Source organism: Amblyomma maculatum, chromosome 3 (genome assembly GCF_055883805.1).
Source record: "Amblyomma maculatum isolate TAMU_Amacu chromosome 3, ASM5588380v1, whole genome shotgun sequence".
NCBI lineage: Eukaryota > Metazoa > Arthropoda > Arachnida > Ixodida > Ixodidae > Amblyomma > Amblyomma maculatum.
The window spans coordinates 152,143,509-152,167,073 of record NC_139346.1 but is presented as its reverse complement, the minus strand read 5'-3'; the positions used below and the strand labels follow the sequence as shown (position 1 = coordinate 152,167,073).

The 23,565-nt window shown below is 42.9% G+C and overlaps 1 protein-coding gene across 2 annotated transcripts in view; it reads left to right on the top strand.

The window, feature by feature from the left end:
- Positions 1 to 23,565, top strand: part of Dd (CTD nuclear envelope phosphatase 1-like protein dullard) — a 32,934-nt gene that overhangs the window by 6,000 nt on the left and 3,369 nt on the right. The window contains exons 2-7 of one of the 2 annotated variants that reach the window (XM_084598223.1): positions 198 to 264; positions 1,597 to 1,715; positions 3,860 to 3,931; positions 6,228 to 6,344; positions 8,850 to 8,961; positions 11,216 to 11,345. In XM_084598223.1, the coding sequence (XP_084454349.1) occupies positions 198 to 264; positions 1,597 to 1,715; positions 3,860 to 3,931; positions 6,228 to 6,344; positions 8,850 to 8,961; positions 11,216 to 11,265 (537 nt within the window). In that variant the 3' untranslated portion in view covers positions 11,266 to 11,345. Of the gene's footprint in view, positions 1 to 197; positions 265 to 1,596; positions 1,716 to 3,859; positions 3,932 to 6,227; positions 6,345 to 8,849; positions 8,962 to 11,215; positions 11,346 to 23,565 lie in introns of those variants that run through there. The other variant, XM_084598224.1, reaches the window with a different exon arrangement.

Here is a 23,565-nt window from a genome sequence, read left to right as displayed (position 1 = left end):
CCGGTCGAGGAATCCCAGTAGCCCTTGCGAAAGCACGTGACTTCTGCCACAAGGCTTTCCTTCCTCCATGGGGTGCCATATGAGTAGTAAGATGTTTCTGCTTTAAGGAGGAATGCTTACTATAATTCATTTCATTTTCTTTAGAGGAACATATTTTTGTGTAGTAAGTTATATACAGATTGCTTCCTCTCTTCCAGGTCATACAACATCAGACAATCAAGTATGACGTTCTACCCCTTTCGCCACTGTCCAAGCATAGACTCAGTGAGTAGATTTTTTTTTTTTTTTTTCTTTCAGTTGCTAGTTGCTTTAACTTCGGTGTCAACGCAGAAGGTGCTGCAATTGTGGCAGTAATCTTTTTGGACATCGGGGATGCTGACATCAGTTGGTTAGGACATTTGAGTGATCTCTAAGGACCTCAAGTGTTTTGATGGAAGTTAAATATGCGGCACCATGCCGTGCGGTGTCAGTGCACGTTAAAAATGCCCAGGTGGCCAAAATTTCTTGGAAGACCTCCACTACAGTGTCCCTCATAGTCTATGTCGCTTTGGGTTGGTAAAGCCCAGATATATACCAGCTACTAGACAGTTAGCCATCATATAGTTTTCTGTGCTATGCTGATAGCAAAGCATTTACATGTACAGCTTTGTCGGAAGTAAGAATCCAGGAATCTTTCTGCTAGGCCATGCTTTGTGGCTCGCTCTGACTCATTCCAGTCCACTAAAGGTGAGAGGCACTCTCATCCTCACCTCTCTGAAAATACTACAGTTAGGTAGAAAGTTGGGCGAGTTGGTATATAGAAATGATTGAAAGGATGCACTGCACTTGTCCTGTTTTTTACGTGTATAGTCGTATTTTTTTGTACAGTGCATTTTTTCAATCATGACCCCTCCGAAAGTTGACTTCCACAGATGCTAGATTTAAAGGCTCCACTACATGTCTTGAAAATGCCAGAGGTGTGGGAAAGGTTCTTAGGTATTGCTGAAGAGCCTTGTTAATTCAGGGCTCTATCTCGAGCAGCTCAGAGAGGATGATTTTTCAGGAAGGGAATTCTTTGACGCCTTGCTAATAGAAGCAGTACATTAATTGTGAAGTTTTGGTTATAGTTTAATAGTGAAAATATAAGTTTGTTTTATTTAGTAACTGTTATGGCATCCAGACATAAATAATGGATTTTGATGCGTATTTCGCCAGGTTTAAGAAGGCAGTAAAGGTGATGGCAGCAGAAGTAAAGCAGTGAAACTTTATATGTGTACCATATTTTATTTAGCAAACCATCAGAGTGTGTTGTAGTAATAATGACATAATGCTTATTGAAAGGCAGCTGGCTAAACTTTTTTGTTACCATCCACTTTTATTTTGAAAGGAATTGAGTTACTGACCTACTTTGTACAGAACCAGAAACTTGGGTGATTTAAATTGGTGTTGCATAAATGGAAAGCATCATAGCATTCCTGCTTATGATTGTTTATGAGTGATGTCCTTGAGAGGCATTCATTCATTCATGCAGCCATTTATTCATTAACGAATCAATGAACGAATGAATGTCAATTGATTCAAACCTGAAACCATTTTCTACTCACTTCTTGTTCCCAGGCTTGGTGAGGCGGAAAATACTAGTCCTCGATTTGGACGAAACGCTGATTCATTCACACCATGATGGCGTCATCAGGCAAATGGTCAAGCCGGGAACACCGCCCGACTTTGTCCTAAAGGTTGCTGCATTTCTCATTCTTTTCTGTCCTCTCCAGATATGTCTAAACTTAATATTAAAGGGGGTCTGTAATATTTCTTTTGGGCTTCCTTTCAGTTTCCCTATTTGTTTTTTTATGGCTCCTCATGCTTCCCACTGTCCTTGTATTAACAAAAATGTTTTACCACATGAGATCACGACCTATCTAAATTGTTTTGTGTAAGAAGAAGAGAACGCATCTTTGAGTCACTTCTCAAGGATATCGTTAAGAGACCCATTCATATAAACAGTAAACATGCTTGCTGTGTGTTCTTGTATATCAGAGCCATAGCTAAAATGTTGGTTTTGCCAAAGAGGAAAGCTATATAGGTACGCTGAATTCAGTCATCACATTTTGGTTTTAGCTTAAAAAAGTCAGCATACTACTATTTACCTGCATTTCCAGCTAGCTGGCTATGTAGTAGGAGTTACATCAAGTCAAAGGAAATTGACAAAACGCAAAGCCGGGGAAGTGGTGAGTTGGGACACTGTTTATTTAAGCAGTACAGTTGCGTGTCTTCAGGCATTGTTATGCTAATTTACACAGCTTTCCAGACTGGAAGGCTCCACCTCGTTGCCAAACGTTATCTGCTGGCATAGCCGTTATCACTGTTATTATCCATCTGAGGCAGTTGCTTGGTTAAGCAGGTTTCTCTATTGCTTGTTAGGACACTTGGAATCATGCTGATGTCACAAAAAGTGTCATGTTTTTGTTACTGGGATTGTTCGTCTCCTTGCGCCGTTTCATTGTTTAACCACACGCTGCCCACGTGACACGCCACACTCTTGCTCGACATACTGCAGCAGCCCAGTAATAACAATGCAATCAGCCTTTTTTAATAACATGGCGATCAACCTTTTGAAAAAGAACCTTTCCATTTTTAATCCAACAGTTCCTCTTTTTAACTACCTCTGCATTTCTTATTGAACATGGTAGTCCTTGTGCAAGCGTAGCTATTAGTGCTTTACTGTGATTAATGACCATTTGTGCTTTAATTGCTCGTAAATTGAGTGCTCAGGCTGACAAAAATGCCAAGATGAATTTTGTGTGACTTTTGACTGCGCAGGAACACCACGTTAATCAGAGAAAAGAAATGAATGGCAATGCATTTCCGAGGGGTATTATTTTGCGAGAAACTGAAAATATTGCTCCGAATAAACATATAAACAGTCAGCCAAATGTTCAAGAAATAAAAACTGGAGAGTTCCACCACTAACCGTAACTAAACGAGAGCACTCAGTGCCACTGGTGAAGTGCGCGAAGGGTTGCAGTGCTCACTTACCCCTAAAATGTCATTGCATGCTGTAGTTTTGCAATGACTTCCCATGCAGGCAGAAATTGTGTGATGCCCATGTACAGTTTCCTGAAGACTTACTTGCTTTTATCTCCAAGGGTCACCAGGAAAGCTGTGTAACATACAACCCCTTAGAATTACTCAGAGGGGAAACTGGCACTTTTGCTGTTCATCCACCTTGGATTTGCTGGGAATTGTGGAATTTTTATTTGGCTTGGCCACTGATTGGTTGAAAACCTTGTTTTGGATTTTTTTTGCTTATAGAAAACCTCTATGAAATATAATGATACTTTCCATGCGCACCAAATGCCGGACATCAATTTGCATTATATTTAGTGCAGAATTGATGAGCATCCTATTAGAGTAATTCAATCTGCTCACGCTGGATCGCTTCATGGGCAGCTATGTTTTTAAAGCTAAACCCATTTTCAATCAGACATTAGAGGATTCAAATAAAAGACGTCACACTCTTCAATATTCCTGTAGTGTATGAAGTGCTGTTCAAGAAACACGCATAGATGAAGAAGCCTTTTTATTCTATCTAGCTAATGCTGTGAGAGCCCAGAGATGCTGTCCGTTGTTGGTTGGCTCTGATGATGCGTGCATCCAACTCTTTTTTTTTGCAGACTTTGAGCCTCCCCCATCCACTGAAAGTTGTAAATACATAAACATTCCCAATTTATTTTTGTGATACCTGTGTTATCCATGCCCTGGTTTTTTAATGTTTTGAACGTTATCACCTTGTGTAGTTCTGTACGCCGTGGGCCGATCATATTTTTGGGGTGTAAGTTCTTTTTTTCTCATTGCATCATTTTCTGCTGTTTGCCCGTAGGTCACAATAGACCGCCATCCAGTTCGTTTCTTCGTTCACAAGCGCCCACACGTGGACTACTTCCTTGACATTGTAAGTTTATCTCTTATGTTTCCTGCCTGTGCACAGCTTGAGAATGGAAATACAGTTGTAGGGACGCATATGGTAATGTGAATAATAATTGTGTCCATTGTTCTGTCATGGATGACATGCTTTGCCACGGTGGCTCAGTGGTTAGGGGCGTTCTACTGCAGAGCCGAAGGGAGCGGTTTTGGATACTGGCCATGACGGTCACATTTTCACGCAGGTGAAATGCGTGTGTGATGTTGGTGCACATCGAAGAACCCCAGCTGGTCAAAGTTAAAGGGGTTCTGCAACATAATTTGGGTGCATTGTTTTGCTTGTTTGTTGCAATGGTCGAGTTATGGCGATGTTATTACCACCAGTCGTAACACGCATATTTCAATATTCAATATTTTATTTGCTCGAGAAGCGAAATCATGGTACTGACGGTGTCGGCACATAGTGGTGGTTCTTTGCAGTGGATATGATGTCAACAGGTGCGCGTTTGACGACTGAATAAATACCAAATGCACTGCAAACTGTGTCCATTAGGAAAAATTAGTTATGCTGCGTTGTTATATGCTGTATTAAGTCAATGAATCCAACATATTTTTTTTATACAAAGGCACTGCAAAGCGAGTGACTCAGAAAGCACCAACAGAGGCGGTGGTTGCTACTTTGCATCACAGACTTTTACTGCTTTCACGACCTATGCATGTGGACAGCTATCTGTGGCCATGCGGCCAAAGTTAAGCAGGAAAGAATTCAACGACCTCGCCACTTGCTCCTCGCTATTGTAAGATGCCTGCAGATAGAGAGAAAAGGGTAGCCAAGGAGTGGGTTCACGAGAAAAGCACAGTAGTTGGGGTAGCATGATGACAAAGAAATCTCTCTTTCCCCTGCTTGCTCCCGGTCTCTTTGTTGCTCATTCTATTTCTGCGAGGCGCCATAAAAGAGGTCTTGCCAACTTTAGCAAAAATGTATTATAGCGACCGGAAATCATGAGAAGACATCTGCGACATTGTAGTGATGCACTCATGTAGGCTGTTTCAGTTGGTCGGGTGAAATGGGAAATCGAAAGACCTGGAAGATTGAGTTGAAGGCAATTTTTTGTTTGCTTGTATTTTGAAAATTCATTCCTTAACTCCGGTTCTAGTGCATGCACCGATTCCTGCAATTCTTTTTGATTCGGTACCTGCGTGGTATAAATATTCATCTAAAGTATAGCTGACAAGCGTAGCAGGACCCTTTTAATTTGGAGCCTTCCATTTCAGTGTCCCTCTTAGCCATTATTGCTTTGGGACGTTAAAACCCACATCAACTGTAGGTTCACTCTTCACTTTAGTTTTTTGCACCTAAACTTGCTGGTATTCTTAAATGTTTTGGTTTAGTTGCTGCCTTGCTGAATTTGCTTAGGTATCTTATTACATTATGTCGACAATGCATTAGCATTAGAAGTCTTGTGTCATGCCTCCGTGTTTATGTTTGCAAACCCTTGCTTGTTTGTCTGTGCTAACAAAGCGCTTTTCAACTCATCTAGCTGGCGTTTAAACGTTTTCCCAAACATGTCCAGAGGTAGCGACACAGACGCTGTAATTCCTTCCGGCTAGTCAGGTATTGCGACGTCACTTCCTACCCGCTAATAACTGAGATTTATGACAAACTGCCCACTTTTATTTCCTGATAAAGCTTCTAATGCTGCCACAATAAAAAACACTGAAAACTAATCTTATCATGTATTTTCGAGGCTTAGACTATATTGTCAAAAGGATCAATTCTTTCTACAAGAGAAGCTGTTGATGTTACTTTTTTTACTTTACTAATCCAATGGTCTTCAAAGCACCAACCTCTAGCTTTTTGCATGGCAAGTGCTTTGCACTCGTCTTCTTTTGAAAATGTCATGGCTTGCCATTAGAACTGAAGGCTCGGTGAGCAAACTGTGTCGCCACATTCATTACCACTTAGTGCTTGCAACATTTCGTTGCATCACAAAAATAGCTTTGGCCATCAGCTCATGTTTATCCCTAAATGCACTTGCTAGGGAGCAGAGACTTTGAAGTCTGCCTTATGTGAGCTAATCAGGCTCTTTCTAACCCAGAGAAATGAAACCCAATCTTTCCGTCGTGGGGTACATTGTAATATTAAAGGTTATCTGCATTTTATAGTGAAAATCTTGCGTTGCAAAGCTAATTTTCATGCTTACTGCTGCCTTGTGTGATGACAGGGGATCGCTCCCGTTGATGAAGAGAGGTGTGCTGTACACTTTTGTGGCTGCATTTCTTGCTGTGGTCGGTTCTTGCTTGATTGAATGTTGCGTGCGCTGCAGGTGAGCCAGTGGTATGACTTGGTAGTGTTCACGGCCAGCATGGAGATCTACGGTGCCGCTGTGGCTGACAAGCTCGACAATAATCGGGGAATTCTCAGGAAGCGCTACTATCGCCAGGTAGGTTCAGTTGAAAACAACTTAAGTGTTGGCAGGTTTCATTTCAAACAGGCTGCCCAGGAGGCTCCATGTACTAAAACATGGCCTCCCAGCCAATGGTAGATATGCGGGAACTTTTGACTTGCATTTGTTTTCTCGAGCGTATGTTGTTGTTTGCTTGAAAAATAAAAGAAAGAAAGAAAAATGAGGCCCGAAAGTGTATTGATGGAATAGCAAGCTTGTGGGTTTTTATTTTTTTGTTCACCCTGTTCATGCTCAGCTGTGCGCATTTAAGTATTAGATAAGAATTAGATTAGAAGATTTTGATTTTGGTATGATTATATTAGAGGAAAATTTGGTGTCAGTTTTTTTGTAAGGGAAAAAAAAGTGAGGCATGCCTCTGCAAGGTGGCATTTGGCAGGTAGCATTGCCAAGCACTAATCGGTCGATGAGTTGTGTGATGTCACGAGACCACATAAAATTGCTCAGTGAGCAGGAGCCCTCAATTCAGGCAGCTTTTTTAAAATATGGGGGGGGGAGATGGTGACCGAACCCGCCAGGACCATTGGATCCCAAGTCAGGCACTCTAGAAGCTGACAGACACTGCTATGTAAAAAGTTGCTGAACCCTTGTATATATTGTTTCATACAAGCAGCTTTGTGTTCTTAGTCCCCTTTACTTTTTGCCAATAATGCAGTCACTGGCAATTTATTGAGGTAAATTATAGGGCCGTCCTAATGCGCTTTGGATTTGTCCTCCCCCTTTTTCTCTAGCTCGTGCGGTCTTTCACACAATGTGGTATCTTACAACTGTATCTTAATGAGTGGGTGTGAGATAATAGAGGCACAAGTTGAGGGATTAGCAATCAAGAGAGTAGCAATGTGCATGCATGCAGATGAATGCTCGCGTCGGTTTCAGAAGCTTCAAGAAACCTAGTACTAGTTAGGTTGGTTTCCCCGCAAAGCACGTACACCACGCAATGGTTGTGTGTCAAGCGCCAGTTATGGTAGCTTCCCCGCATCACGGCTATGTAGCGTGTAAAATTGTGCATCAGGGTGAAAACTAACACCAATTGCACCACCTCTGTGATAGCCGACAAGTGTGCAGAATTGTTGCCGCAAGGTTATAATTAGTTGTTCATGCTGCTGTTGCCTCTGTCAAGACAATCTTGTTTCGCACACGACAGCACAACAGTGAACAAGCACAATGGGAGGACACACCACGAAGCACTTTGTGATGTGTCCTCCCATTGTTCGTTGTGGCACTGTTGTGTATGAAAGCCTGATGTACCAACACGTACAGCTACTAGTTTTAAACCTAAATCCTTCTTGTAAACCCATTTGTGAAACAGTCCAAGATCTTTTTCCTAAGCATTTCACCCCAGAAAAGCTGGTTGCCAAGCCAAGGGAAATCTTGTACTCATTGGAAGACCGGTGGGCCCCTGGTGGAACTGCAGATTGAACCTAACACTTTGGTGACATTGGTCAAAATGGGCTTCCCCCGAGCTGGGGAGAAGACATTCTCCCAGTTTCAAGGAAGGGGAAATTAAAAGGGAGGCCTCTGTGACGACATCACAGTGAGGCAGGAAAGCTAGTGCTCTTGATGGGAACAGTGATAGTGCAGGCTTCTTGGTACCCTTTTGGAATCATGTGGCTGATTACACACTGCTGTTTCTGGGAGGTGTGGGAGAACAACATGTGTATCATCACAGCGCATTGAAAGCTTACCTTTTTTTCACTCACATTTTTGTTCTATGAAATGCAGAAATGTATGTTATCGCTTGTTGTTGCAGGCTTTGGATGACAGCTTGTCGCATCACCAGTATAAATTGTAGCTCTGTAGCCAGTCACATCTTTGTCATCTGCAGATTTAGCATTTTGTACTTGTTGGCTGGCTTAAGCTTTGTTAGAGTAAAAGTGTTGTATTTTTTAGTTTGGCAATATTATTACTATCTTAGCATAACAGGGGCATAGCCAGGGGGTCTGTTTCGGTGTCAGAACACCCCTCGAAAGTTTTTGAGTGCAGTACCTCCTCCCTTTCCGCCTACTTTCGGCCTATTTCTTCTCCCATTTTTTTTTTTTTTTTCGACCGGCGGCGTATAACAGTCCCCAAGAACTTTTATGTTTACCACTGTAACTTAACATACACAAAGACAGGGGTCATGACAGAAGGTGAAAACCACTACTATGTCACAAATTGCTGACCCCTTGTACAGTCAGGGACAAAAGTTTGCAAGGCGTGAGTTTGTGTAAAAATATTTATTTCTATGTCACTGGACAAATAAAGTGAATGAAATGTGCTTAGTCACGAGGGTACATGCACACCCCATTCAGGGAAAAAGCGCTACAGGAAAAACTAGCGAGACAATGAAGAAATAAATTTTTTTCTAGAAATCCGCATCCCGCAAACTTTTGTCCCCGACTGTACATCATGTTTTGTATGTGTAGCTTTGGATTCTTAGTCCCTTTACAATTTGGGCAGGCCCGATGCATTCTGGATTTGTTTTTCCTCTCTGTTCTTATGCAGCATTGTACACTGGATTATGGAAGCTACACCAAAGATCTCTCTGCCATCACACAAGATCTGTCAAGCATCTTCATCTTGGACAACTCTCCAGGTGCCTATCGGTCCTACCCAGGTGGGTGCTACTGCTGCCTCATGACTTCCCTATTAGATTCTCTGTATGTGTGGAGGTGATAGCATTGCAAATATCTATCACACATTGAAGATAACACTTGTTTTTCTCCGAAATCTATTGAACTAGGCCTCAGAGATATAACGTGCCGAGTATAGGTGACCAGAATTTTCCTTGCAATAACTTGAAGGTCTTTGGCAATAGTTAGGTGACGTCACATGTGTTATCACGTTCCAGACTGTCTCCTGTGTATATATTTTAATGTTTAGTATTACATGTGTCATGTTGGAAAAAAATCTTTCTTCTTGGTTGGCAAGGTGAAAAGAGGGAAATCCCTTCTGCACTTGTAGGGGAGAGGGGAAGGAGAGGGAAGACAAAGAAAGGGCAGGGGGTGGATGGTGCCACAATAGAAAAAGGCAGATCCTACTTTCTCCCTCCAGGGAGAGAGAAAGGGCAATAAATGGGAGGCAATGGGCGATGTTTGAAGGAGAAGGTAGAGGGGGGTACGACTAGTCACTGTGTTGCATTTGGGATGTGGAGTTGGGGATGGCATGTAACACAGTAGTTGGGTGAATTGGATCACACCACTCGCTCGCACGGTCTGAACCCAGCCTCAGCTGCTCTGTCCACTTCAGTGATAATCTACTCTTTTTTGTTGGTATGCGATGTAAAATAAGGGCCACATGGACTGGCAGAGCAGCATTGCTGGCTCCCCCGGTCTTGTTGGGGCCAAAGCTGCTATTCCCTTTTTCGTTCTTCTAGTTATTTTTGGATTCACGCTGTTCTGATGGTGAAACAAACCAGGCAGGTGTCTGCATTAGTGGAGGTTCACGACGAATTTTGTTCACCCTTCACTACAAGTCTTATCGTTGTCCTCTTACTGGGTATGCAGTCCAGGTGGTGGCATCAGCATGTACACATTCTGATGCTGTGAAACCTTCTTTTGCCTGTTGCTTAGAGTTTAAACACATCTGCAAAACTAAATGCTGTAGGCGTTGTCCTAAGAAATGTGCGCCACGTACATTCAGAACATCTCACAGAGCCAGAGTTTCTTATTTCCTCTCACCTGAGATGCCTGAGCATCTGTGATTCATGCGGGGGCACAAAAAATTCTAGAAGACACTTTGGACCACTAAAGTGCGATGAGGCGAAAGCCATTATAGTATGTTGGATCTTAGCCCTCCACTGAGGCACCTCTATCTCTGTCTTCTTTCACTCCCACTTTCCTCCCTTCCTGTGGTGCATTTGTCCGCGGAGAATTGTGACCGATACTGCGCCTTTTCTATTCTGTAAATCAGTTTCAAACGCCACTGACGCCTGCTGTGCTAATGTCTTCTAGGCATCTGAGTCTGCTACTGTTTGCTGTGTGGTGTGGCATTCTAGAAAGCGGCAAATGAAAGGCACCACATGGATCGCCTGGATCGGACGCCTGGCGGGGTCAGCTTCTTATATGCATGAATCGCCTGGTGATGTCATGACTTGTCATGACGATACATCGCGTGCACCTTGTCGAACACAACCACCATTTCATTGAACACATCAAAGTTCACTGGCATTCTATTATATTTGTTTACGCGAAAGGAAAGATGCAGTATCTGTCACTTGCGGATGCCTGCTAGGGAATCATGAGCGTTTAATGATCCAGGGCTTGGCGCAGTTGGTAGAGCGCTGGGCTGGGGATTCAAGAGATGGAGGTTTGATTCCCTGTGGGGACAAGGTTTATTAATTTATTTTTAACTCGCTCTCGAAAGCGCGACGCCTCTGCTGACAGCCTTCTGTCGACAACGATGAGGCATTGAAAACTTTCGCCTTACAATACTGGGTCAGAGCAGGTGCTTTATTTTTCTGCCCAAGCTGGAGATTGTAATCAGCCAGCACGCAGTAACTCTTCAGGAAAGCTTAGGCTAGCTGAGCTTTGTATGCTGCTTCACTGAGAGTCAAAAACATGGTATGTCATTCAAGCAAGTCTAAATTTATATGAATCTGTGTTGCTGCTCTGTCTTGGATTCCATCAGGTAGACTGTTGACATTACAGGAAAGGAGATTTGTTGTCTTAGGCGCCCGACGAAAGTAGTTTTCTTTTATTTATGGGGACATGCTGTTTAAACAGCGAAAATTCAAATTGTGAGGTGACTGCAGATGAGATGCAGGAATGCATTTTTATACCTTGCTGCGGTTGCTTTCATGAAGACTTGCCTGCTGGGCACTGATGACCAACGAATCGTAACAGTTTTTGACAATGATGCAAACTCCTCAGACGACTGCAAACCACCGTGGTGTGGCAGGCTTCCAGGCCAACAACACTGACTGGCAGGCTTCGAGGTCAGCAACTTTGACAAACCCTGATGGCAGGGCTGTCAGCCGTACACCCTTCAGAAGATCTGCTGGTGAGCAGTGGCATCAGTAGGAGTGGGGGGGACTCGCCATGGTGCTGTGAGCTTATGGGATAGTGCGCACACACGGCACTCAATAAAAATTCCTCTTAGTGTTCCACTCCTTTCATCACCACTCGTATAACGGTAGAATAAGAATAAAAGCACATATGCCTCATCAAGCCTGCTTGAAGTTAACACAGAGCTGAAGGGCAGATTGCATTGGAGGGTGTAGTAAACTACACACTACTACGCCAGAGTGGGCATTTGTCACCATCACACCTGCCATTAAACCCTTAAAGTGTACGGGGGTGGAAGGGCTCCGCCGATTGCGCCATTCTGTGCCAATCTGACCCGTTGCGCCAAGCTGCGTCGAAACAGCAGTTTACACGGTAATTCACCGTCGCAAGTATACAATTTACCTGAGTATTATTGTCTGTTGTGCAACACTGGGCGCTCATTGTAAAAGCACGCAGCCACATCTACATCCTTGACAGTTTGGTTCACTTGTGGTGTTTTTCATAAAGTTGTTGTCACCATGATTTTCATGAAAGGCTGGTGACACGAGCCGTACCGAATTTCACTGCTGTTCGTCTATTTTTATTTCATGAACTTGACCAAAAATGTTTACAGCCATTGCACTCCTAAATAATTCTGGCCAATGGGAGTTTTCATGCAGTTTTTTAACTAAACTAGGTTTATTCGGAACTTTGGATAATTTGAACTAGGAGCGCAGTCCCTGCCGATGCCCACTTAAAGGGGACACGTGTGAAAGGCGAGTGCGATTAGCTGCGACACATTGTTGTGAACGGCATCGCCACGGTCGATCGCTGCTCTTTGCCTGCGTCCAACTCGGTAGATGTCAACGATGGTCCTTATGCGGCAAGTGCACAGGTGGCTTGCGACATGCTGAGGCACGACACACTCCGCCATCTATCACTGAAACAGTAACCCTGAACCTGAATTGCATGGGACAGTTGTTCCCACGCATATGTGCGCACTATGTCAGGTATGACGATGATTGGAAGTTCGCCATTTCAGAAATAAAGCTTAGTCGGATAGTTTTGGATTTGCTCCTACTTCACGCCATCCCGCGGCTGTGATTGGGCGCGCGCAACGAACGCTGCTTGGGGCGTCACAGCTTTTTTGCTTTTGGATGGCATTACGCTGTTATAACGCATAAGTATATGGCTCGTGCATATGTCCATGTTCTGCATCCAAGCTATAGCCACGCGGTTCCACCGCACTGTGTGGTTCGCTGCAATGCCTCACCGTGCCCTACGGTGAAGCATCCTGAAGACGCGAGGAGGCCGTTTGGGGCAGAGCCATCAGTTAATACCACTGAGTAGTCCTACGAAAGGGTTGGAGGCTTTTACGATTTTGGAGCAATCCTTCAACCTTCTCGACAGTGTGCGCAAAGCAATTAAAGTGCTTTACTGGACCGGGAAAAACGGAAAAAATGCAAGCAGCTGTCATGCAGGTGTTCATCAGATAAAATTACTGTAATGTAGACTGTTTTCAGCAATATTTTGTTTTATTCCATTCAATACCTAGAAATTAAGGTTAATTTGAACATTTCTTTTTTTCGGTTCTATTGGAGGCCATATTAAATAGGACTTACTGTAGCTGTGAACAGAAAAATGTGCTTAGTAATTTATCAGTCTGCTCCAAAGTGCTCTGAAATAGCCCATAAATTGCTCCAAACTTGCTTCAAGATCGGACTTCTGCTGCTCCCGTGCCTGCTCCAAAAAGCTAGAACCTGCTTCCACCCTGAGCGTATGAGGGATGGAGAACTCAAAATTCGGATCATTGCTTGCATGCGCTTGCTGCTCAACTCTTTTGGGACCCTTGATAGGACATGCGATTTTTGAAGGGTTGTGGAAAAAGAATTTAATAAGTGAAATATTTAACCCTTTCGCTGTGAAACAGCTCTCTACAAACTTTCTGAACAAAGAAAGTAGAAAAAGGCTTGAATGCAAAATAAAAAATGCTATGAGATAATTCAGAAGATGCAAAATGAGAAAAAAATGTCTTTTTTTAGTTATGAAAATTTGGCATGAAATTTAGCATCTAAGTTTTTTTTTTAGTGCTTTTTGGCACCTATATCCACCACTCAGTTCCCACGGTGGTTTTTTCAACTGTGACATACCCGTTCCCCTAACTCAAAATACCAGGGACCTAATATGTTATGTGGTGAAGCTCATTGTAAAGGAGCACCGTTCTCGTAGCGTTGTGGAATTGCTAAAAAACGTTAGTTTTCAGCTTGTTCTTTTTGTGCGGATACCACAGAACAGTTGTATTTTTGAACTTTTTGTGGTTTATGGTCGTCAGTACGGTCAGCGGAAGGTGGCAGAGTGCGAGCCGGTTTGAGGTCGAGGTTGAAAATCTACTCATGTAGCTCCTCTCTGAAGGCTAGGTGATCAAACCCGGCTCAGTTGTGTGACTTAAAGAACTTCGCACTTAGTTCCCGAATAAGCCGTCACACATGCTGAAGCTTTTTCTTTGTGACGGCTAACTCGCCTAGTCTAAGTCTGCAGCTTGCTGGAGCACTGAAAATGAAATTAAGCATCTTGGTTATGTGGTCCATGGTGAAAGTAGACCAGTGTGTAGGTTTCCCACATTCCAATACATATTCAACCGGGGAATGTCCCCAATGCCCATCCAGGTCACAATGCTTATGAACTTGAGGAGTGCCTTCTTCGCAAGACCTGTCACAACGAGCATATCTTGATATTTGTAAAATTCATGTCAAGGCATATTTATTGTTGTTTTCGCAATCAGCCTATATCACTTGGGTCAAGAAAAAAAAATTATAAGAAGTTCACGTCTGTCGGAAGTTACTTTGATCCAGTTCTGATGCCACGGCTGCATCTTTGCTTAGGCGCATGCCGGGTTCCCGCCGTCTGGTCATAAACTATGTACAAACTTCCACGCCATCAGCAGATCATTATTGCAGATTGCAGAAGCCCTACCACATAGAGATAAAATGGTGAGAACTTTTAGCGATCTTGCGTGTCTATTCAGGAGCGATTGGAAGCTGAAACTGTTCTCACCTTCGGCCATTAGCTGACGTTCAGGTATTTGTGCACCTAAAACACTGTCTGAGCTGGGATCAGGGCTTCCAAGATCGTCTTCTGATTCTTCACTGCAAGTCTGATTTAAAAAAAAAAAAAAAAAAAAAAAAAACAAAAAAACACCGTTTGCAGTCAAAGCAGCCAAATTACACGATTGACAAAGCTTTCTCTGTGTGGCTTGACAAGAGCTGGATAGCGCTTTTTTCCACCTTAACTGCCATTGCGCTCCAGATAAAATAATCTTTATGCGTTTCTGCCTGCTGAAATAAAAGCAAACTATGCTAAAACCAAACGTTCAGTTGTCTAACTGCCTTCTAAATTGCAAAGCATGTTCCGGCGTGCAGAAATTTGAGCTTGACTGTGCATTCAAGACTATGATTCGTACATGAAGATGGCCAATGGGGCGAATTTGAAATGGCTTAACTTGGAGTTGGGTTACGAGCTACTTTGTGAATGCAGAATTTGGTCTATATGAATTGCCTGCCCTACCATAGATGTCCTTTAGGTTAATAAATAACCGTGTGCAAATGTTGAAATTTTTGAATACAAATCAAATACGAATATGGGAAAAAAATGGCCTTCGAATATCGAATATCTGATCAGTGAAAAGAAAGAAAAATTGAATTAGGAATAGCAAAATTTTTTGTTCTGATTTATTTCAGAATTTACATGGTATTTGCAAATAAAACTAAACTAGAACTTTAAAGAAGGGCGTATCCTACTGAGAAACTCAGTATAAAATTTAGACGGAATTTTGTATACTGTTTCTTTTTGTACAGGAAGGACCTGCATGAAACCAGGTGGACCTGAGCTATCATGTTGCTGCTGAATTTAGTAATCAGTCGTTAACTCAGCCTTCAAGTGACAAGAAAAAAATATCAGAATTAACTGAAGCTATTGAATGGGCCTGAAGAAACTGCCGGGAACCGTTTGCATAAGAGTAATTTTATCTGATCAACACCTGCACAATGGTTGTCCGCATTTGAGATGTAGCCAAAGTGGAAACGATGTTCTTTCCTGGTTTCATCACGTGCTTCATTTTGCTCACACAGTCGGGAGGGCCCTTTGCACAAAAAGGGAAGGTCCCTCTTTACACAGTGGACCCGTCGCGTTTTGAGGATGCTTCACTGCACAGTCGGCATGTTCGAGCATTTTGGTGAAACGTCAGTGTAGTGAGACAGAACATTTTCGGTGTATTCGGTAATTTTTGAATGTTCAGAAAATTCCCAATATCAGTTTTTAATAAGAATTGAATAACAGACATACTCGATTTGCAAGCACACCCCTATTAATAAGCCATTTTAAATGGTATTGAAATTCTCAACTCGGCCACCATTAAAACTACTACTCAGCCACCACTAAATCTATTTGTTGACAGTATGGTGGTTGTTTTCGCATACACTTGCAAGATATGTACCATTTAGACCTCTATTACATACAAGGTTAAGAAATCTAGCTAACTGCAAGCACTGCTGTGCTACAGGATGTTCTCTGCCTCTCTCGTGATGCAACCCTTGTTGCAGCGTCAAGACGCTCAGGAGCTGGAGGGCTGGTTGAAGCCTATGATAGTTACCATCTTCATAGCCTCGATTGACATGCAGCCCAGCTAATTTTAGGCAACGTGGAGTCTGCATGTTGTTTCTCTGTGGAGGTCACTGTCAGTCTAGACCACCTGGGGGTTCTTTAACGTGTACTGGAATAGCAACGGTACACTGGTTCCTTGTGTTCTGCCTCTATCAAAATGCAACCACTGCGGCCGGGATTGAACCAGAGAGAAATGAAAAGGGAAACTTTTCCAAGTTTTGGCTCCTAGATATTGCCCCTTGAAAACACCTAGACGTTTGTTCCCAGCAAACTGTATTTTTTTTAAATTTTTTTTTACACATTAGGAGATCTCGACTAATTTTATATTCTGTAATAAGCATGCTGGCAGCAGTTGCTGTCAGAATTGGCCTGATCTTCATGGACACCAATATTTTTTAATTTTATTTATCATTATTATTATTTTTTTTTTTTTTGCGAGCTGCATAGCTCAAGTGAAAACTTGCTGTTGCAAATAGCCCGTGGAAATAGCAATTTAGGATTTAGCAAAAAAAGAAAAGGGGGGGAGGGGGGACTATAAATGAAAGGTAGGTGGCCTCTTTTTTGTTGGGCGTGTTTCTTCAGAATTTTTTCGAGTTTCATAAGAAGCCTGTTTTGCACATTTGGATCTTCTATTATCGGCACTTTCCAAGCTCTCCAGTGCAGTTATATGCTCCGTGCGGAGACTCTTGCCTCGGACGAGCTGCTCTCAGAATGCGATCCCTGGTAACTGTGAACCTTCCTGCCTCAGGTCGTACTTGCATGGAATTGTGGGTATAGTTTTCATCATCATCATCAGCCTGATTATACCCACTGCAGGGCGAAGGCCTCTCCCATATTTCTCCACTTAACCCGGTTCTGTGCTAGCTGCATCCACTTGACCCCTGCAAACTTCTTAATCTCATCCGCCCACCTAACTTTCTGCCGCTCCCTGCTACGCTTTCCTTCGATTGGAATCCAGTTTGTTACCCTCAGCAACCATCGGTTATCCTCTCTTCGCACTACATGTCCTGCCCATGTCCATTTCTTCTTCTTAATTTCCACTAGAATGTCGGTAACTTGAGTTATTTCTCTGACCCACTCTGCACGCTTTCTATCTCTTAATGTTACCCCTACCACTTTTCGTTCCATAGCCCTCTGGGTTGTCCTCAACTTAAGTAGAACTCTCTTGGTTAGCCTCCACGTTTCAGCCCTATAGGTGAGTACAGGCAAGATGCAACTGTTGTATACTTTCCTCTTGAGCGATACCGGTAAGCTGCTAGTCATAATCTGCGAGTGCTTGCCAAATGCGCTCCATCCCAATCTTATTCTTCTTGTTATTTCCTTTTCATGGTCCGGATCTGCGGTTACTACCTGTCCTAAGTAGACATATTCGCCTACTACTTCCAGTATTTCGCTACCTAATGTAAACTGCTGTTCCTTCCCGAGGCTGTTGAACATTACCTTAGTCTTCTGCATACTGATTTTCAAGCCTACCTTTCTACTTTTTCTGTCTAGGTCATCAATCATTATTTGCAGTTCATCCCCCGAGTTGCTTAGCAAGGCAATGCCATCAGCAAATCGCAGATTACTGAGGTATTCTCCATCTACCCTTATCCCTAACTGCTCCCATTCCAAGTCTCTGAATACTTCCTCTAAACAAGCTGTGAATAGTACTGGGGAGATTGTGTCTCCTTGCCTAACACCTTTCTTTATGGGAATTTTGTTACTTTCTTTATGCAGAACTATGGTTGCTGTGCAGCCACTATATATATCTTCCTATATAGTTTTAGAAGAATGTTAATATTGAATTGTGTTTTTTTTTTCTTTCTTGTGTTTGTAACTCTCTTCACTTTTTTATTGTTGTTCGTTGCTGATTTCTTGATTAGAAGTTGCTAAACTTACATCTGTCATAGATGTGCATCAGTTACATGACTACATATGTGTGCAGTCTTCCGGTTGGCTGATATGTTCTCAACTTAAAGCATATTCAGCTTGAAGAGAAGTGTTCAGTGCTTTGGACAGCTTGTTTTTTTAACTATAAATAAATTTTTATTCTTTGCACCATGATTCCCATCAATGATGCTCCTGCGCTAAATAAAAATGGCAGTGACTGAGATTTCAGGACCTTTATTCAAGTTCCATAATCCCCACTCCTCAGAAGCTTGACATTCAAAGGTTTCAGATAGTGTACAATTTTACACACCGGCGCATTTTGCGAAAGTGCGCTTGCTGGCTGCATTCAAAGCTAGTAGCTCACTTCTGCTGGCCCGCATGTGCATCATGCTTGAATGAGGCGCAGTGATAGCGCGGCTGAGATTTTCTGCTTCTACTAATGTATGTACTTGTGCTCTTGCTTCCCCCTCCCCCAATTAATCTAATTTGCTCACCACTTTTCTTTGCTCGGCTGCATTACTTATTGCGGCCTCAGAGGCCCATGCATGCTCAACTGCCTTCTGAAATTATAGGCGCTTGCCCATGACAGATAGCTGTCTCTGAGATCAATTTTTCGCATGCCACAGACAAACCTGTCGCAAGGCACATCATCGACAGAAGAATTAAAATCACGGGCTTGAGCCAGTGTGCATATATCTACCACAAACTGAGCTATTATAACGCGTTTCGTGCTGCACGATTGAATAAAACTTTGCCCTTTCTATAACAACAGATGGCCATTCAGAATTTTTCTTGTGGCATGCAAACTTAGCTCCAAGGTCTCGTAATTGATGTGCTGACCCTCATTAATGTTATGTAGTGCTCTTGCGTGCAGGCAGGAACCAGACTGTAGCGGCAAAGGATGTTGTAATTACTTTATTCTTATTAACAAAGGCTACTGGCGAGCACCACCATTGGTCGGCTGCCATCGGTGGTAAACTAGGAGGAGCTCTGCCCAGCACTGCAGTATGAAAGCCCCGTCAAAGGGGAGTGCTACAGTAGCGCGTGTGCTGGCATCAGCGGGCGTGTAACCGCTACAAATAAAGCCACAGAAACATTGAAACTAGGCAGGTGTGAGCACGTTATGTGCTGCCCTGTATGTCCTGAAAAGTTTCCTTGGCCGGTGTGAGAATGGTTCTTGCAAAGCTGGCACCGCGGAATTTGCACCTGCATTGCAACCGCCAGCATTACCATTAACGGCTGCACTAGCGTCATCGTTGCAGAGTACAGTTAGAATTCTCATGTGCTTAAAGGGACAGAACAGTGGCCAAACTAACATGGCCATGTTATTTGTTGGCTCCCTTCATTTATCGTTTTATCTGGGCTTCATGTCTGCCCCAGTTTTGTTCTTTGCATCTGCCCCACCCCACACTTTCCATGTCAACGCGTTAATTTCTGGTCAATATCAGATGCCATTCCTTGGATGCTTGGGCTCTGATAACCGTGCTCATGCGCACTTTTAGTCTTTGTGTGTATATAAGGCGCGGATCGGTTGTTTTCAAAAATAAAGTTGTTAGTGAGCGCATGTGTGTGTGTCCTTCTCTTCCTGGTCCGTCGTCTGCTATAGCGTTCTTTCTCTGACAATAGTTTCAAAAACTGTCTTGTGGTTAAGATTTGCTATGCCTTTACTTATTTTGTTTGCTTTTTTCTTACTAAACATGATTCGCAAACCAGTAGAGCTAAACTTATTACTAACTACCTTTACCCTCCAATTTCGTTTTCTGCCCATCTGTTTCTGTGCCTCTGCCGAAAGTTTCAGGCGTGTAGCAAAAAGACATGCATGATTCTAACAAACCGTCACAGTCTTTCATAGCGATTCCAATGCCGCTGCGCCCCACTATCTGTGCCTTCTTTTAAAACTAACGCTTGCAGCAGCTCTGCAATAAGCAGCATCGCGAACTGCGCATCTGATAGGCAGCCTGATGATCATGAGGAATGCAGAGTGCCGCCACAATAGGGCGAGAGTAGGAAAAAAGGACAGGAGAGGGCCATGAACGATCCGATCGGCTCTATTCGACAGGCACTGTAAAAATAGAGGAGGTGCTGGTTGAATCTTTGGTAAACAGAGTGGTAAGGGAACTGCTCAGTTCTTCATGGCCACATGGAAAAGTTAAAGCTGGTTAGCTTGAACTGTTCAGCTTGTGCAGCTTAGATGTTATGGTTACTCACACTGTTACAGGGGCATTAATAAACAGGTTTGCACATGATATGGCCATGGCTGCCAGTAGCAGGGGGGGGGGGACAGTTTCAATGTCTCTGCAATTGACATGTATTAATTATGCATGCTCTGTTCTTTAAGGACAATCAAATTCCTTAGAGTATGAGGATTATAAGAAAACTTCGGAGAATGTGGTGCAGGTCTTCACTGTGACAAAAGAACTGTCATTGCAGAGGAGGCTGAGATTTGCAGTAACGTCACGGGGCACTGTGGTTGTTCTGTAAATAATTTTCTTCCACAGAAGTAGAAAAAATTTTTCACGTAAGCTCCTCAGCACTTATGCTTGTACTAACAGCTTCTCTACGCTCTCACGCGTTCATATATTCCGGGCTCATTTGTCAATTTGAACATAAGATGACTGCATTTATTAAGTCCTATTCATGCATGTTTCCCATGAACAGAGCCTGCTGTTATCTCCTCTAAAGCATTTTTTTTTTTTTTTTGCAATAGCAGTACTGCACAGTAACACATAGTGGTGGGTGCATAAACTGCGTCCCAGTATCCAGTGGGGGAAATGGCACCCTGTTCTTGTACAGTGCTTGCACTGCCTCTCCTACAAGCAGTGGGAACTAAGAGCCTAAATACTGTGCCTTACTGTTGCTTATTATAGCACGAGCTTGAATAAGGGCTGTGTGGAAAGCATCAGTCTTCTCAGCAAAATTTTATCAAGATGCCTCATCTTTCATCTGATTTCATGAGGGCTGGATTTTAAAGCAAACTTTGTGGGCTACAGCAATGCTTACATGTCTGATGGTCACAGTCACCTATGGAAGGAGAGGCATCCAACTTCAGTGCTTTTAGGCAGCTTTTACTGGTAGCCTGCAAAGGAGGAACCTGGGTGGGTATATTTACTTGGCATTCTGAACATACATTGTTCTGTTGAAAATTCATACTTTTCACCAGCTCAGCCACCCATGGCCAAAACTGTGGCAGTGGTGAAAGTCCGTGCTTCAACTTGCTTCCCAGTATGCTGCCTTTGTAGGACCAGTTGTGCAGCTTTGGCATGTGCTGCTTCTCATGCGCGTAATTACAGTCTCGCAACGGTAGGGTCCCCAACTTCCTCTTTCTCCTACCTGGTCATCTGTCAGCACCTTATATGGCTATTTCTGCTGAAAGTTGGTCAGCCAATGAGGGGCCATTAAGTGGATTTTGTCAATGTTGCGCTATCCCAACCTTCGACGTTGTCTCCTGGCTCTGTTCAGAGATCTTTTAGGCTTCTGGGTTGAAAAAAATCCCATAATGCGATCTAAAAGGTAGCGCGCACTAGATAAGGTTTATAAATTATTTGTTAGTTGTTATTTAAAAAATAGAAGAGAAAAACTCAGACATGTAGATTTGAACCGCTGTCTTTACATTTAAAAAATCATTGCCAACCTATTGCTGCACAGAAACTAGAATGAGCACTTTTGATTGTGCTCTTATTTGTTCTTATAAAATTTTTCCTATTTGCCACTAGATGATGCTGCTCTATGGGAAGCTGTGGCATGGTACTGTTGAGAGAACGAAAATTTTGCGCAACTGTGATGTGAAGCGCTCTCATGCTGTAGTCTATTGATATGTGATTGCCTATTATATGACTGTCTGGAACCCAAAACCTCTGGCGCAAAATGCCTTTGGTGTGTCATATCGCCCAACTGCCATCGAGTTTGCTGTATGTGGAGGTAAAGAAATTACGTTGAGATGCAAGGAAGGTGCAGCTACCGCATTGTGTACCTGCACCTTTCTTCTAGTCTCATTTATCTGCTCCTGTCCTCTTTACAGTGTTGCCATATTGCTTCTGCTTAAAAAGAACAGAAAACTGGGCATATTGATGCTCGTTTATCTCAACACGTTATAGAACTGCACGAGCTTGGGCTGGCCCAAAAGCCCGGGACAGGCCGGATCCGGTCGGATTTAAGGTTGCGGGTCTGGGTCGACCTTGGACCCATACATAGAGGGTCAGTGTCTGGCTTTTTAATCCCTATTGCAGAGTAACGTACACTTCCGGCATTACAGTAGCGAAACGGATGAAATAAAACCATGCTATGCGCAGTAGAAAAAAAAAGTTAAGGTTTGGTGACTTATTTAAAGTTAAATCTCATTACAAGAGACACTGTTACAAGAGACACTACTCTCAGTTGTTATAAGAGACATCTGAAAATGGTTTGGTTGATTTTTCTGTCTGCCATGTTAACAACATTGCATACAAGAGACATGGTTACAAGAGACACTCGGTTACTAAGGACAACATTTTCAGGTCCCTAGAGTAAATTCTCCACTATTTAGAAAAGACACAACCCAGGTGTGCTCATGCAATGCAGCTGAAGCGTACCAACTCGTACATGATGCACTTCAAATGCCCTTAGCTAAATTCTGTTTCATATCGGCATCCTTTTTGTTGCAATATGTCAGAAATTAAGAAGGAGTGCTTCCCATTGATTGGAAAGTCAAAACGACCTCGTTTCAGCCACTGGCATCACATTACCGTCACCTTTGAAGCAAGTCAAAATACATGAATGACATCTAGCATTTTTAACTCCTCTTTGTTAAAATTTGATCACAAGATGAAAGCTCAGAATCTTGATGTCTTCCTCTTTGTGGACAATGCTTCTAGCAGCACCAAAGTTCTCGGGCTCAAAGCCACCAAAGTTATTTTTCCCCTCCAAACTCCACACGCTACCTTCAACTAATATGCAAAGCCATTATGCACGCTGTCAAGTTGCTGTACAAAACAAGGTTGGTAGAACACCTGCTGCTTCACAGGTAGCAAGAGTGTACAGTAGTAATTGATGCGAAGTTTGCTGTTTCAGTGATTTCAGGTGTCTAGAATGGCCTGAGAAGTGAAGCTGCAAAAAACTGTTTCAGACAAGTAATGTGGTGACATGATGTAAGAGAGCCCATATACGGATACTGTGAAAAGCTTCCTTGAAAATTAAGCTTGGGCGAGCATCCAAGAGACTGCTGAGGTACCAGAATCTTTTGAAGAATTCGTATCTGCAGATGTGTATCTTGTGTGCTCCCGAAGAGCTTACAGACTGTGGAATTCTCAATGGCACATGTGCCACAGAAGATGACAACCGGGACATTTCGGAGAAAACGTGTCAGTATCTGAGGGTGACGAGCATGTAAGAGTGCTTCAAAAATTTTAGAGCAACAGGAAGGCTTGCAAAGTGAAGTGCTTTACCTCCAGAATATGGGAAGGAATATACTCTGCTCTCACAAAAATACATACTAGCATGAATAACTTCTTTAAGCTTTCCTGAACAATTCCCTTTTAATGCGTGTGAATGCATTTATATGCTCATGTGCAGTAAACTTTAACACAGTGCGTTTAGAATTTTTGGTTACAAGAGACCTTGCTTACAAGAGACAGCTTTTTCGGGTCCTTTGAGTGTCTCTTGTAACGGTTTTACTGTATTACCCTAGGCTCAGTGTTTAAAGTGCTCGGCTACTGAGCCACGGTACCCAG